At 41.5% G+C, this 12,224-nt stretch overlaps 1 protein-coding gene across 3 annotated transcripts in view; it reads right to left on the reverse strand.

Annotated features, from left to right (window-relative positions):
- Positions 1–12,224, reverse strand: part of ogdha (oxoglutarate dehydrogenase a) — a 42,596-nt gene that overhangs the window by 21,074 nt on the left and 9,298 nt on the right. For 2 of the 3 annotated variants that reach the window (XM_079517366.1, XM_079517367.1), the window contains exons 3-5: positions 10,536–10,712; positions 7,094–7,196; positions 763–813 (exon numbers count right to left, since the gene is read on the reverse strand). In XM_079517366.1, coding sequence (XP_079373492.1) covers positions 763–813; positions 7,094–7,196; positions 10,536–10,712 — 331 coding nt within the window. The remainder of the gene's footprint in view (positions 1–762; positions 814–7,093; positions 7,197–10,535; positions 10,713–12,224) is intronic. The other variant, XM_079517368.1, reaches the window with a different exon arrangement.

The raw sequence follows: 12,224 nt of genomic DNA on the forward strand, positions 1-12,224 counted from the left end.
TCAACTGCGCCACTTAACCGGTGCGCAAAGCCATCTGCCCAATGTCACTACTTAGTCCACAGTGTCTGCAGTTTAAAGTCTACCAGAAATGGTACATTTTTGAAAGGTTTTCTGGGGCACTGCTGGCCTAGCAGTGAAGGCACATACCACATATTGCAGCCTGACAGCGAGTCGCAGGTTCGATTCCCGAGCCAGATTACCTTTGCTGTGTGTCACTCCCCATCTCTCTCTACTGTTCACTATCAATAAAGACAGAAAAAGCCAGAAAAATAAACAATTTTCAAAAATGTAAAAGGCGAGACAACCTTTTTAGTTTCTTTTTTTGTTTTTCACGGCCCGTACATGAATTTAACACAGAATCACATTCCTTATCTGGTCCTGACCAGGAACACGTTTCTGCATTAAATGTGTATTTGCCTTTTACGAGTGTATGGAGATATATCTTTTAACTACAGTCATGTGGACATGATTCTTGTTTAGGTTTTTTTTTATACGGATGGCGATAATATCCAAAATATCCATATACACGTGTGGTCAAGGCCTTAAGAGTCCATACAGAGGGCAGTATTACTGTAGCTTTAGGAAGGGTTGGGAGGGGGATTCAGTCTAAAGTTAAATGACAAACATATCGTCTGTAGTTGGGACAAACCTACCTATATAGTCTATATATTCTCCAAATATTCGCTGCCTATGTATGCGCATGCGCGCGCACACACACACAGACAGACACACATACACACAGGGCAGTTTATTTCATCATACCTCCTTCTACCTCCGTTAGATAGACCAGCCTCTTCTGTAATCCAACCATGTCTTGGGAGGGTGGCGGGGGAGAGAGAGGCCCGGAGACCATTAATGACATAATGACCTTCACTTACTACACCAGTCAAGGTCTCTGAATATCCCAGTGTCAGCCATCTTGGACAGCAAATGGGTGGCAATCTTCTTCTTCTACTACTACTACTACAACCAACATCAAACCGACCACAGCATCGCAGCCTTCTGCATCACACATCTTCAATCTCCCGTGTACCCTCAATATGGATTACAATGTTGGTGGCAACATCATGGATAGATTAACCCATTCAGGCCTGACGTCGAAATTAAAAAAAAAAAAAAAAAAAATCTAAATCATGGACAATTTTCGGAAAGATTTGAGGCACATTTTAACGATTTTTCAAAAATAGCAGACCGACAAATACGAGCTTGTAGATCTGCTATTTTTCAATAGCTAAATTATAACAATGTATGTAATGACCAAAAGGGGTTCCCGCTCAAAATGGGTTAAAAAGGTTCAGGTGCCAAGCACGCCCAGTTGAGAAACACCGATTTTAAAAGAGGTGAGGGTACTTCAGAACTTGTTTTGATGGAATCAGAGAATGTGAGATACAAGAAAGCGCCATGCCGAAGATGCACAGATCTGGATAATATAGACGCCACATGACAAATACCACTGCCGAGTGAGTTTCCACAGACATGTCCCACGTTCGGCACGGGGAACCTTCTCCCCAAATACACCAGCAGTTGAGGATCATCATCGTAGCGTTAAAGAAAGGAAGCATTTCAGATTTACACTGACTGCGTTTTGGAACGGAAGGGACAGTTCATTGCCTAATTTTTAAGTAAATGTGGACAGGAATCGTGGTGCCAAAACTAAAAGCTCCACTTGTATTTTTGTCCTTCGCTGAGACATCTCACACACAGAACAGCTGTGCAGACATAAATGGAAGACTGTCCCGAGTTAATGATTGGAAGGTCAGCGGATCAGAACACTGTCAGTGTAAACAAAATGTCCATCTGCTGATGAAGAACACAGCCGCAACTGAACCAAGCTCCAGACACATCAAACCAAACTACAGCCACATACAAAACAAAAGTTCTAAATAGACACATGGCCAAAGAAACACTAAACCAAACCTGCTCAACATCATCAGACAGGGCCCATCCAAACTGCAGACACACAAACCGAAACCGCCATAAAAAATAATTAAAAAAAAATGAAAACATCTCCGGCCAGGACTACAGTTCCACAGCTTGAAGCCATGAACAGCCTCATTGAGCAAAACACTCAAACCGATCAGCCAACAGCATCAGGCAGCACAAGCAAACAGATACTTCGTGTCTAAATCTGCGTCCACCTCAATACACAACCCGCTAACCCGACCGTGCTGAACAATCTCACTACAGGTAGGAGGGGAAATAAATCACTCGTGTGAAGTGAGGGGCGGCCGTGGTAATGTTGAAATGAAGCATCATTTTTGACTTTTAAAAGCCTGCACACACGTGGCAGAGTCACTTCCATTCCTTGTATATTCACTGCCACTATATACGTTACGAGATATGAACGCTGTGCTATTGTATGAAACAAAATCAGTCACAAGACATATTTATATTGGCCACATGACTTGGCTGCCATATTATGATCAAAAGCCAGGCATTGGAGGGGCTAGTGCCCCTCAAAAACTAGATTTTGTTGCATTACCACTACCAGCATATAATGTATTCTACTATTATGACTAGGCCCTGTATTCATTGTTCCAATCTGTAGCGCGGCTGGCGCCATGCAACCCATACTGTATCTGATAGCATGCAAAAATCTCTTTTCAAATGCATTTCATGACCTCATTCAGCAGCCACATCCAAAAGGTTTCAGATTGTTGTTTTTTTTTTTTTTTTAAGGCGGGCAATGCACACAGAGCACAATGTCAGATTTTCTGGTTTGACATTGTTTTACGAGTTAGACACAATTATTTACAATCAAAAAAACAGAATGTACAGTGTCACTGCATCCCATGTTAATACACATTTTGTGCCCAAAACGTCTGTGGACGTCCTGGGTATTACCGCACGTGCATAGCCCAAGACGTCTGTGGACGTCTTTGAAAAAAAAATCTGAAAAATCAAAACACCTTTTTTTTTAACACGTGGTGCCAAAGTTTGTGTTTTCGCCATTGAGAATGCATTTGGCGTTTAAATTAAATGACTCAGAAACTATAAAACATTTCAAAGTAAAAAGTTCCAGCATGTGTCTCCACAGTCAGCTGAATTATAAAAAATGTGAATGGATTTTCTAGGTGAAAGTGATTTTGGGCAGTTTTGCGTGGGCTCTCAATGTGTTAATGACAAACGCTAGCACAGTTCAGTTTGCATAAGGTCGGTCCAGGTTAAGCTGTTGAGTCATGCTGGACAGGTAAAACCAGAAACAGGCCCAACCCTATTCAGAATGTTTATTATGATAGCAAGTGTTATTACAATTTCAAATGTGAGTCCATTATAGTTTAACCATTACAGGTTACAAGCAGAGTAGTCGTTTAAATTCCCGTTTATAGGAAAGTAAAAGCAGAGAGAGGAGGGATGATCTGTAGCACAGGCCCCTTGCCCAGCGGGCGCTAATCCATTTAACCACCTAAACCCTGCATACTTCATTAACCGGGGTCCCCCAGGGGTCTGTACTTGGCCCCCTACGTTTTTACCCTCTCGTCATAAAAAATAACCGTTCTACAACTCGTAGATCAACGATTTTTTTTCTGAATGCCAAGAATTGGGACGCTAGGGTTCATGTGGTTATAAAAAAATTACTATTGGTAAATTAATAAAAACAATCAGATTCAGAACAGTCAAAGGGATGGTTCAGATTTTTTTTTAACTTAAGCTGTATGAAATACTTGCCATTAAAATAAACAATGATCGCTTAGCATCCCGGACATCTGATAGTGCTGCACAGTCCAAAGCTAGTACCGGATGTTATTGTTCCTTAACTTAAACCGGAAGTGACATCGCCAGATTCGCTCTATTTGGTCAAAATCGGCATAATGGTGACATTACCGCCACCATCAGGACTGGGTATAATACTATAGGATTGCCATGTGAGAATGAGATGTAGTGTGTATATCACAGATTTTTCTATTGGCATTAAAATGACGAATTAAACATATGAATAGTGCAGGCAGAAGGCACAATCCACTGTTAATTAGGCTGGCCATAAGCCAGTTAATATAGTGGTTGCAACTTTATTGATTGCCCGAGTACTGTGGTGGGAGTTCTGCTCTGGTTTTGGCGAAATATTAAGTAGTTCCGATCCTTTTGTGGGGAGCACAGGGAGCCACGCAATAAAAGTAAATTAATTCACAAAGCTAACGTCATTTGTATTGTTGACCCATTTCTAAAATATTAGTGGCAACTTTCGTAAATGTGTCCATCTCACTATGCCCAAAAATTAGTTCCATGTGATAGAAGGGTCAAAGTTGAACGAAAGTTGCGCTAATTCATATTTTAGAAATAGGTCAACAATACAAATGACGTTAGTTTTGTGAATTAATTTACTTTTAATGCGTGGCCCCCAGTGCCCCCCCACAAAGTGGCCGGAACTACTTAATATTCACCAAAACCAGAGCAGAACTCCCACCACGGGACTCGGGCAATCAATTAATACAGTTGCAACTTGCAACCACTATATTAATTAAAGTATTTCATACAGTTTAAATTTAAAAATAATCTGAACTATCCCTTTAACTGCTTTCAACCTGGCATCCTTTGTACATGTCAAAATAGACATGTTTCAAAATAATAATCAAAATACAAAAAAAGATGCTTATTAACCCATTCTGGGCGGGAACCGCTTTTGGTGTTTAAGCTGAAAACAAGGCTTCTCAACTTCTGGGCTGGCCTCGTGATCCAAAAGTGGGTCCCCACCAAGAGGTCCTCACAGAGAATGGCTTCTAATAATATTTGGTGGCAACATCATGGATAGATTAACCCATTCAGGCCTGACGTCGAAATTAAAAAAAAAGTTTTCTAAATCATGGACAATTTTCGGAAAGATTTGAGGCACATTTTAACGGTTTTTCAAAAATAGCAGACCTACAAGTTCATAGCGCGCCACTCGGTGGCGCGCTATGAGCTTGTAGATCTGCTATTTTTCAATAGCTAAATTATAACGATGTATATGATCTACAAGCTTGTAGGTCTACAGATCTACAAGCTTGTAGGTCTGCTATTTTTGAAAAATCATGAAAATATTTATTTCAGAAAACTGGAGGATTTAGAAGATTTTTTTTTTTTGAGGTCAGGCCTAAATGGGTTAAGGTCCTTGCAGAATGATGTATCAGCAAAAACTGCGGAAAATTGCAAAATTGCTATTTTCTAGATTTCCTTGTCTGCAAGGCTACAATATAATAGCCGCTTGTGTGACTATAGCTAATACGGCTAAGACAGTAACAGATCCAAGCACAAGCTAAAGAATCATTATATCTAGCCTGAAGCAGCTAATTAGAACTAGCTCCAGTGGCAAGGTGTTGCCAACACCTCAAATACACCAGCTTATAGAAGACAAAGACAAATGGAACAATGACGGCACAGAGCCAAGACAAAAGGCAGCATCACGGCTAGGTGCTAGTAGTTAGGGTTGGGATCCGGAACTGAAGGAACCGGATCCCAACATTGAGGAACCACAATCGGTTCCATCACGTTTTGGAACGGTTTCTGGAACCTGGTTTGATCGCACTTGTCAGAGCTGGTTATGTGGACTTCACGTCTGCTATATACAAATACAATACTGGTGATTCGCAAACATTTTCATTTAAACGACCACCATAACTCTCAGAGTTACGGACTTTTAAGGGTCCATTCGTTAACCCATTTTGGGCGGGAACCCCTTTTGGTGTTTTAAACATTATGTTATAATTTAGCTATTGAAAAATAGCAGATCTACAAGCTCGTAGCGCGCCACTCGGTGGCGCGCTACGAGCTTGTAGGTCTGCTATTTTTTGAAAAATCGTGAAAATATTTTTTTCAGAAAACTGGAGGATTTAGAAGATTTTTTTTTTTAATTTCGAGGTCAGGCCTAAATGGGTTAAGGACCCGGAACGGTAAAAATCCCAACCCTAGTGCCAATGCTACACAATGGAGATTTCAGTAACAAAGTTCAGCGATGCTGCAAAACAACAAGATGCCAAGCAGACAGCCTGCGAGGGGCTAAGAGCTACAGCCTACCAATAGCAGACCAAGGAGCCGGACCAACGCACCTGGGTCTAGCATCTGAAAGCTTCTCAAATACTGGTTAAATCTTAGTTATATTTGTATAATTCACTTAGCTTCGTATTTTAATTTCGGTTTAGTTTTATTATTACCCTGACCTCATGTATGCTAGATTATTGTAATTATGGTCCCATCTGTGTGTGTGTGTGTGTGTGTGTGTGTGTGTGTGTGTGTGTGTGTGTGTGTGTGTGTGCGTGCATGAGTGTGTAATCAAAATAACTTGATACAGATGGGAAGATTTTCATGATTTCATTGGTTGGAATGATCAGTAAGCTGTCCTGAAGATTTCAGAATAGAACAAGGTCAGAGGTCATGGATACAGAAACAGAGTCATAGAACAAGAGATGTTGCTCCGAGAGTGCTTTGCATCCTCGGGTGCTTTTTAAATTGGTATCGTTTCTTTGATTACATTTCAGTAGTCTCAGATCTGTAGTGCTGCTTGGAAAGCAGATGACTTTTGGCCCCCATCTTAGGGCGACGGGGGCCAAGCAGTGTTTAACCTAACCGGTATGTGGTCTAAAACCGGAGGCTCCAGTTCAGCACTACAGCCAACTCCTCGACCCTTCATCAGCCACTGTTTACAACTTGAGACACGAGAATGGAATTGGAGTTCCATTCGAAGACGTTTATGAATGAGAAGAATTATTATTATCGAAGACTGTTCTGTTGAGGAGGAAATGTCATTGTCGAAAAACAACAAAGCCAAGAGGAGGTTGTCGTAACGATAAATTGGAACCTCTGGCTTTAGCAACAAAAGAAAATAAATCACCCATTGTCTTATGACCACTGCATTATAAAACTCTACTTCCTGGTGTATTTTAACATCCATTACAGTGTATTATTTATGACATTCTAGAACGACTGTCCGATGCCTTATAACATTCTAGATTAGAAGTACTACCCTGGATATAACGTCTCTATGAAGACATGCCATGGTCTAATACACAGATAATGTTCTCCAAGGTTTGGCCAGCATATGAGAGGGTTTCAGATAGATAGGGATTCAGATGGTATGCTGGGGAGCTGGGAGCTAGAGAGACGTTTATCTGTTTCTCACCCAGTTTGTCGGAGGAGGTGATAATGTCCATGGGAACACAGGAATCCAGATCGGCATCCATGATGCCGAGAGGGTCCAACTGGGCTACGTGGTGACCCCGGATCTGCAATAGAGGACCGAGGTGGCGGAGTAGAGGAATGGAGGAGAAGACGAAGATAGGGAACAATAGAGAAAGCAGAGGGTGGAGGGAGAGAGAGCATGAAAGCAGCAATACCACACCTCCCACACACACACACACGCAAAATTATAAAAAGCCATTGCTATAAAAAGCAATAGCACTATGAACGCCATACCATTAACTGATAGCTTGTATTGATCGATACATTATCACTGAATATACTGTCAATAGAAAATCCTACATCAAAACAGACTCGTCAGTATACAACTGTATACCGTGTTTTTTAGACAGCATATAAGAATATCAGATAGTATCTCTTATTGTCCTATTACAAGGGCTGATCTCAATGTTTTGAAGATGTAGAATTTATGTACATACATATGTTGTTACAGTATTTACAGACAGTACTACAGTACTGTCCCTTCAAAGTCATCTCCCCCAGATTATTCTGTATTTATCCCAATGTTCCCCGCCATGTACAGAGGCAAGTTTCAAGTCTCTGCGAGTTAATTGTAATACCATTAATGAATGCAATATCAAACAAACTACTGTATGCTTTGGAAAATGTTTGGCTGTATTGTCAACTTGAAAAAAATGGTGCATCTATTATATACAGTTGGAGGCCATCGATATTGTCCTTTTCTTTTTGCTGAGGTTTGCGTGATCTGCGCAAAAGGACAGTTAACCCATTTTGGGCGGGAACCCCTTTTGGCGTTTTAAACATTATGTTATAATTTAGCTATTGAAAAATAGCAGATCTACAAGCTCATAGCGCGCCACCGAGTGGCGCGCTACGAGCTTGTAGGTCTGCTATTTTTGAAAAATCGTGAAAATATTCATTTCAGAAAACTGGAGGATTTAGAAGTTTTGAGGTCAGGCCTAAATGGGTCAAATGATAAAGGGACAGTATCGGTGGCACCCAACTGTAACGTCTTTGTCCAAAGCCCTTTACATCAGTGGTACCCCCAAAATGATACTCATTAGCATGCGGGGCCCCCCATTTGAAAATATATGGCAAGGACCCCCATAAGAGAAGATTGTGACGGCTCTATAGCTGTGATTTTCAACCATTTTCATTTCACGGGCTCCCCTGGTTTGAGCTGAATTATGCCACGGTCCCCGATTTAGTGGCATTTCCTATCTCTGGGACCCCAATGTATAATATTGTAAAGTCAAAGTTAATTTGAACGGGGTCCATTTGGTTCCATTCTCTCCATACACTCTCTAAGTTACAGACCCATAAGGATCCATTTGGTTCCTAACTATCATTTAGCTGGGGACCCAACCTGGAACTCCCTCAAGGGAACCACTGCTTTACATTGTGCAAACTGCGCTCCCAGAAATCCTAGAATCTACAGTATAAGGCAGCGGTGGGCAACTTTGAGAATGGAGAGGGCCACTATATTTCAACACTCACTCCCTAGGGCCATATATTACGGTCGTGGCAAAAATAGCCGATCTACAAGCTCAAAACGCGTCGCGCTGCGACGCGTTTTGAGCTTGTAGATCGGCTATTTTTGCTATATTCGAATTGAAATCTTGAATTTTTGCTATTTTTTTAATCAGAATCCTGAAAAGTAATATTTTTCATTTCAAATGCCTTTAATTATACTTGTGTTGAAGCATTGAGCTACTAATTTAGACTGAAGTAATTAAAGCGGGTCATGTTTGCATGTTGTGGAATTGTAATCAGCTGAAACCAATATTATATCAAAATTCTGACATTAACCTGAGGGCCGCATTAAGTGAAGGTGGGGGCCGCATGTGGCCCCCGGGCCGCCAGTTGCCCACCCCTGGTATAAGGGGAAGCAGAGAGCCTCCAACTATCACCGGTGGAAACTTCTCCCCCCGTTTAGGTCGGAAAAGGAAGTCACGGTCTCTACAGTACATTTAAGAGTATAGGCTTAAAACTTTCCTTTCTGACAAAACACACAGGCTTGCCTTGGATTAGCCTCATTTATGCTGCTCCTAGCCTTTAGACTGCCAGGGGACTTCCCATGATTTCACCAAGCTCCTCTCGTCTCCTCTCGTCTCCTCTCGTCTCCTCTCCATCTGTATGCAATATGCTTTCATGTCCCGTCAATGCATGTTCACCAACTCCACTTCGGCCTCAGGTCTTAATGCGTTCATTAATTCCTACTGTTCTCAAAAACAACCTGGAGCTCTGCCTGTCTGCGTTGATGGAAGCGGAAGCTAGTAAGCTAATACAAATCATTGTAGATGTCGGCAAAATTATTTGTAAAAAAAAAAGGACGGCCTTTTGTCAGCAGTCATTTACCCCTGAACTGCCGCTATCGTATTGGGATTGTGAACATTAATGTGTAGGCCAATAATAAATCAAAATGAAAGGACACACATAATGCAACATATGCAAATTAAGATGCTTTTTATGGAATCAAAAAGCAGCCATGTTTCTGGTGGGTGATTGGATAATACATCATGGAAAAAATGCACACTTATTTTTGTAGCGTATGGAGATGCATGCTGTCAAATCAACCTATTCATTTGAAAATATATTTTTTACTGATCAGTTTGGTCAGTCAACCACAGGAAACCCACAAGTGTGAGCCCTTTATATTGTAGAATTCACTTAACGACAACAATATATTCGTTTTTGTTTATATATATATATTGGGAAACAATTACAATGTTGCAGTGTTGTGGACACAGTTTGCAGACAGTTGAGTTTGGAACCTTGGATCTGGCACATCTGATCGCAAAAGGTGCATTGAAAAAAAAAATGCAAGTGTAAGTATAACCGTCTAAGACCCTCTGTATAATCCACCTGTGATACATTTTACTGTAACGTTTTCATCAGCCCTTGTATACAATTCAATCCGTTTGTACACATCCAGGATATAGAATTCATCACAATATTAAAGGTATATTCAGTGATTTGACTTAATCTAAATATCACTTATTTTTTTATTTTTTTCTGGATAATCCTCCCTACTATAGAGTGTGCTGACCATATAAGGAGTTCCTCCCTGTCCCCAGTGAGCCCCTGGGGTAAAAAAAACCCTAGTTTCAGTTTTGGTGGCGGGTGGCAAAGCCTTCATCCAATCAGGATGAGAGGGGCCTTCCTCCAATCATGATCGAGTGGGGGCGGGCCTTGATGCACATGCTGTTGGCCTGTTGCACTTCCCCCCACTGTAGAGCGTGCATGTGCACATTTTGTTACCGGGGCGGACTGGGTGGTTTTCCAAATCACTCAAATCACTGAATGCTCCTTTAAATTAATTATATATAGACTTGATGTATTGTGTTTATTTGGTCTCCGATTAGCTGACCAGAGAATGAGTTTCTCGTGTCTGTGCGCTATACCTGATACGCTCTGATGAGCGACTGGACGGCCAGGTGGTCTTCTACCATTTTGTCGACGTTGGTTTGGGTCCCCACCGCACTGGGCATCCCTGCTGGCAGCGTCAGAGACAAGGGACTCTGGTAGGCGGCCCCAGGAGGGGCCCCGGCATTGGCATTACGAAAGAATACATCCCACGACTGCAGAGAGAGGGGGGAGAGGAAAGAGGACCAGAAGTTAGGTATTCACCAGGATTTAATTTCGGCAGAACAGATCATTTGTGATACCTTTACTGTCGAGAACCATATGCCACTACTCTCACACACGCACACACATGCACACTTTATGGCGGCAATCATTTCAATACTTCCAAACGAGCGTCAGTCCCAGGGAACCATCTCTTCTCTAACAACTGACATTTAATTTGAATTGTTCACAAGTCACAAAGAACCGAAGTCCTGACATCACCCCGCTCATGATCCCCTGGGTTGCAGAAGTAATTTCTCTATGGAGAACAACATTGGGCCATCTTCTCAGAACCATAGATATATATAAACTCTAGATGGCTCAAGGCGGAGTTTCTGACGTCGTTCACCCGGCAGCCATCTTACTTCGGGGCTACAGTACAGTATGTTCAATGGCAGCTCAAACAGAAACAGTCATAACTCGCTCAAATCTTGACGGATTTACAAACGGGTTGGTTTATTACAAACGTTGTCAACGTGGCTATGATCCAGGACGCTTATCTGCTTATTTTTTTTTAAAATATGAACGTCGTATAAAAGCATATAAGTATGCGGACATCTGACGTTTATAACAAACCAAAACGTTTGAAAATCGGTTGAAAATTTAGCAAGTTATGGTCATTTAAGAGTACATGCCCCATAGACACAATGTTATGTGGCCCGAGGTAAGATGGCCGCCACGTAACGACGTCGCTCTCCATTGGCCAACAGCGCGGGTGAGCTATCTAGAGTTTATATATATCTATGCTTAGAACCGTCTAATATAAGAATTGTGGTCCAGATAATAAACAAACCGTCTCTGTGATATTGTCGGGGGAGGTGGCTCAGTATCGTTTACGATGGTCACTCCTATTTGATACAGTCCTAAACTAATTCGGCGGCAGTAACGGTAGCGTTTTCTCGCCGTCAGTCGATCCTCAATATCCATATGAGGCAAACTGCCAGGTTCATTTGTTTATTTTTGGAACACAGTTCTTATTTGACGCAATATAAAAAAAGGTCTATTCAGAATGGGGGGGGGGGGGATAACGCAACTCAGGTAGGATGTGTAGATTAAGTCAGACGTCGGTGCTCTATATTGTCGTCCACCCAAAAAATCCTGATGCTGGAACAGCAAATACTCATGTGGCTTAAATCGTGGGACAACCGTCACTGGTTCTTTGGTCATGTTATGAATGTGGAATGTGTTTGGCTTGTTTAGAATAATCCGCACTCCCAAATATTTCTTTACTTCAGTAAAGTAATATTTGGGAGCATAAAATGGTGTGCGGATTTTTTTTCATTTCTTGATTTGTGACTTTATTTAGATCCAGCACCCAGCCTAGTATATAGGTATATAGATGTGACTTTATTTAGATCCAGCACCCAGCCTAGTATATAGGTATATAGATGTGACTTTATTTAGATCCAGCACCCAGCCTAGTATATAGGTATATAGATGTGACTTTATTTAGATCCAGCACCCAG

This window comes from Electrona antarctica, assembly GCF_951216825.1.
Source record: "Electrona antarctica genome assembly, chromosome: 12".
Taxonomy (NCBI): domain Eukaryota; kingdom Metazoa; phylum Chordata; class Actinopteri; order Myctophiformes; family Myctophidae; genus Electrona; species Electrona antarctica.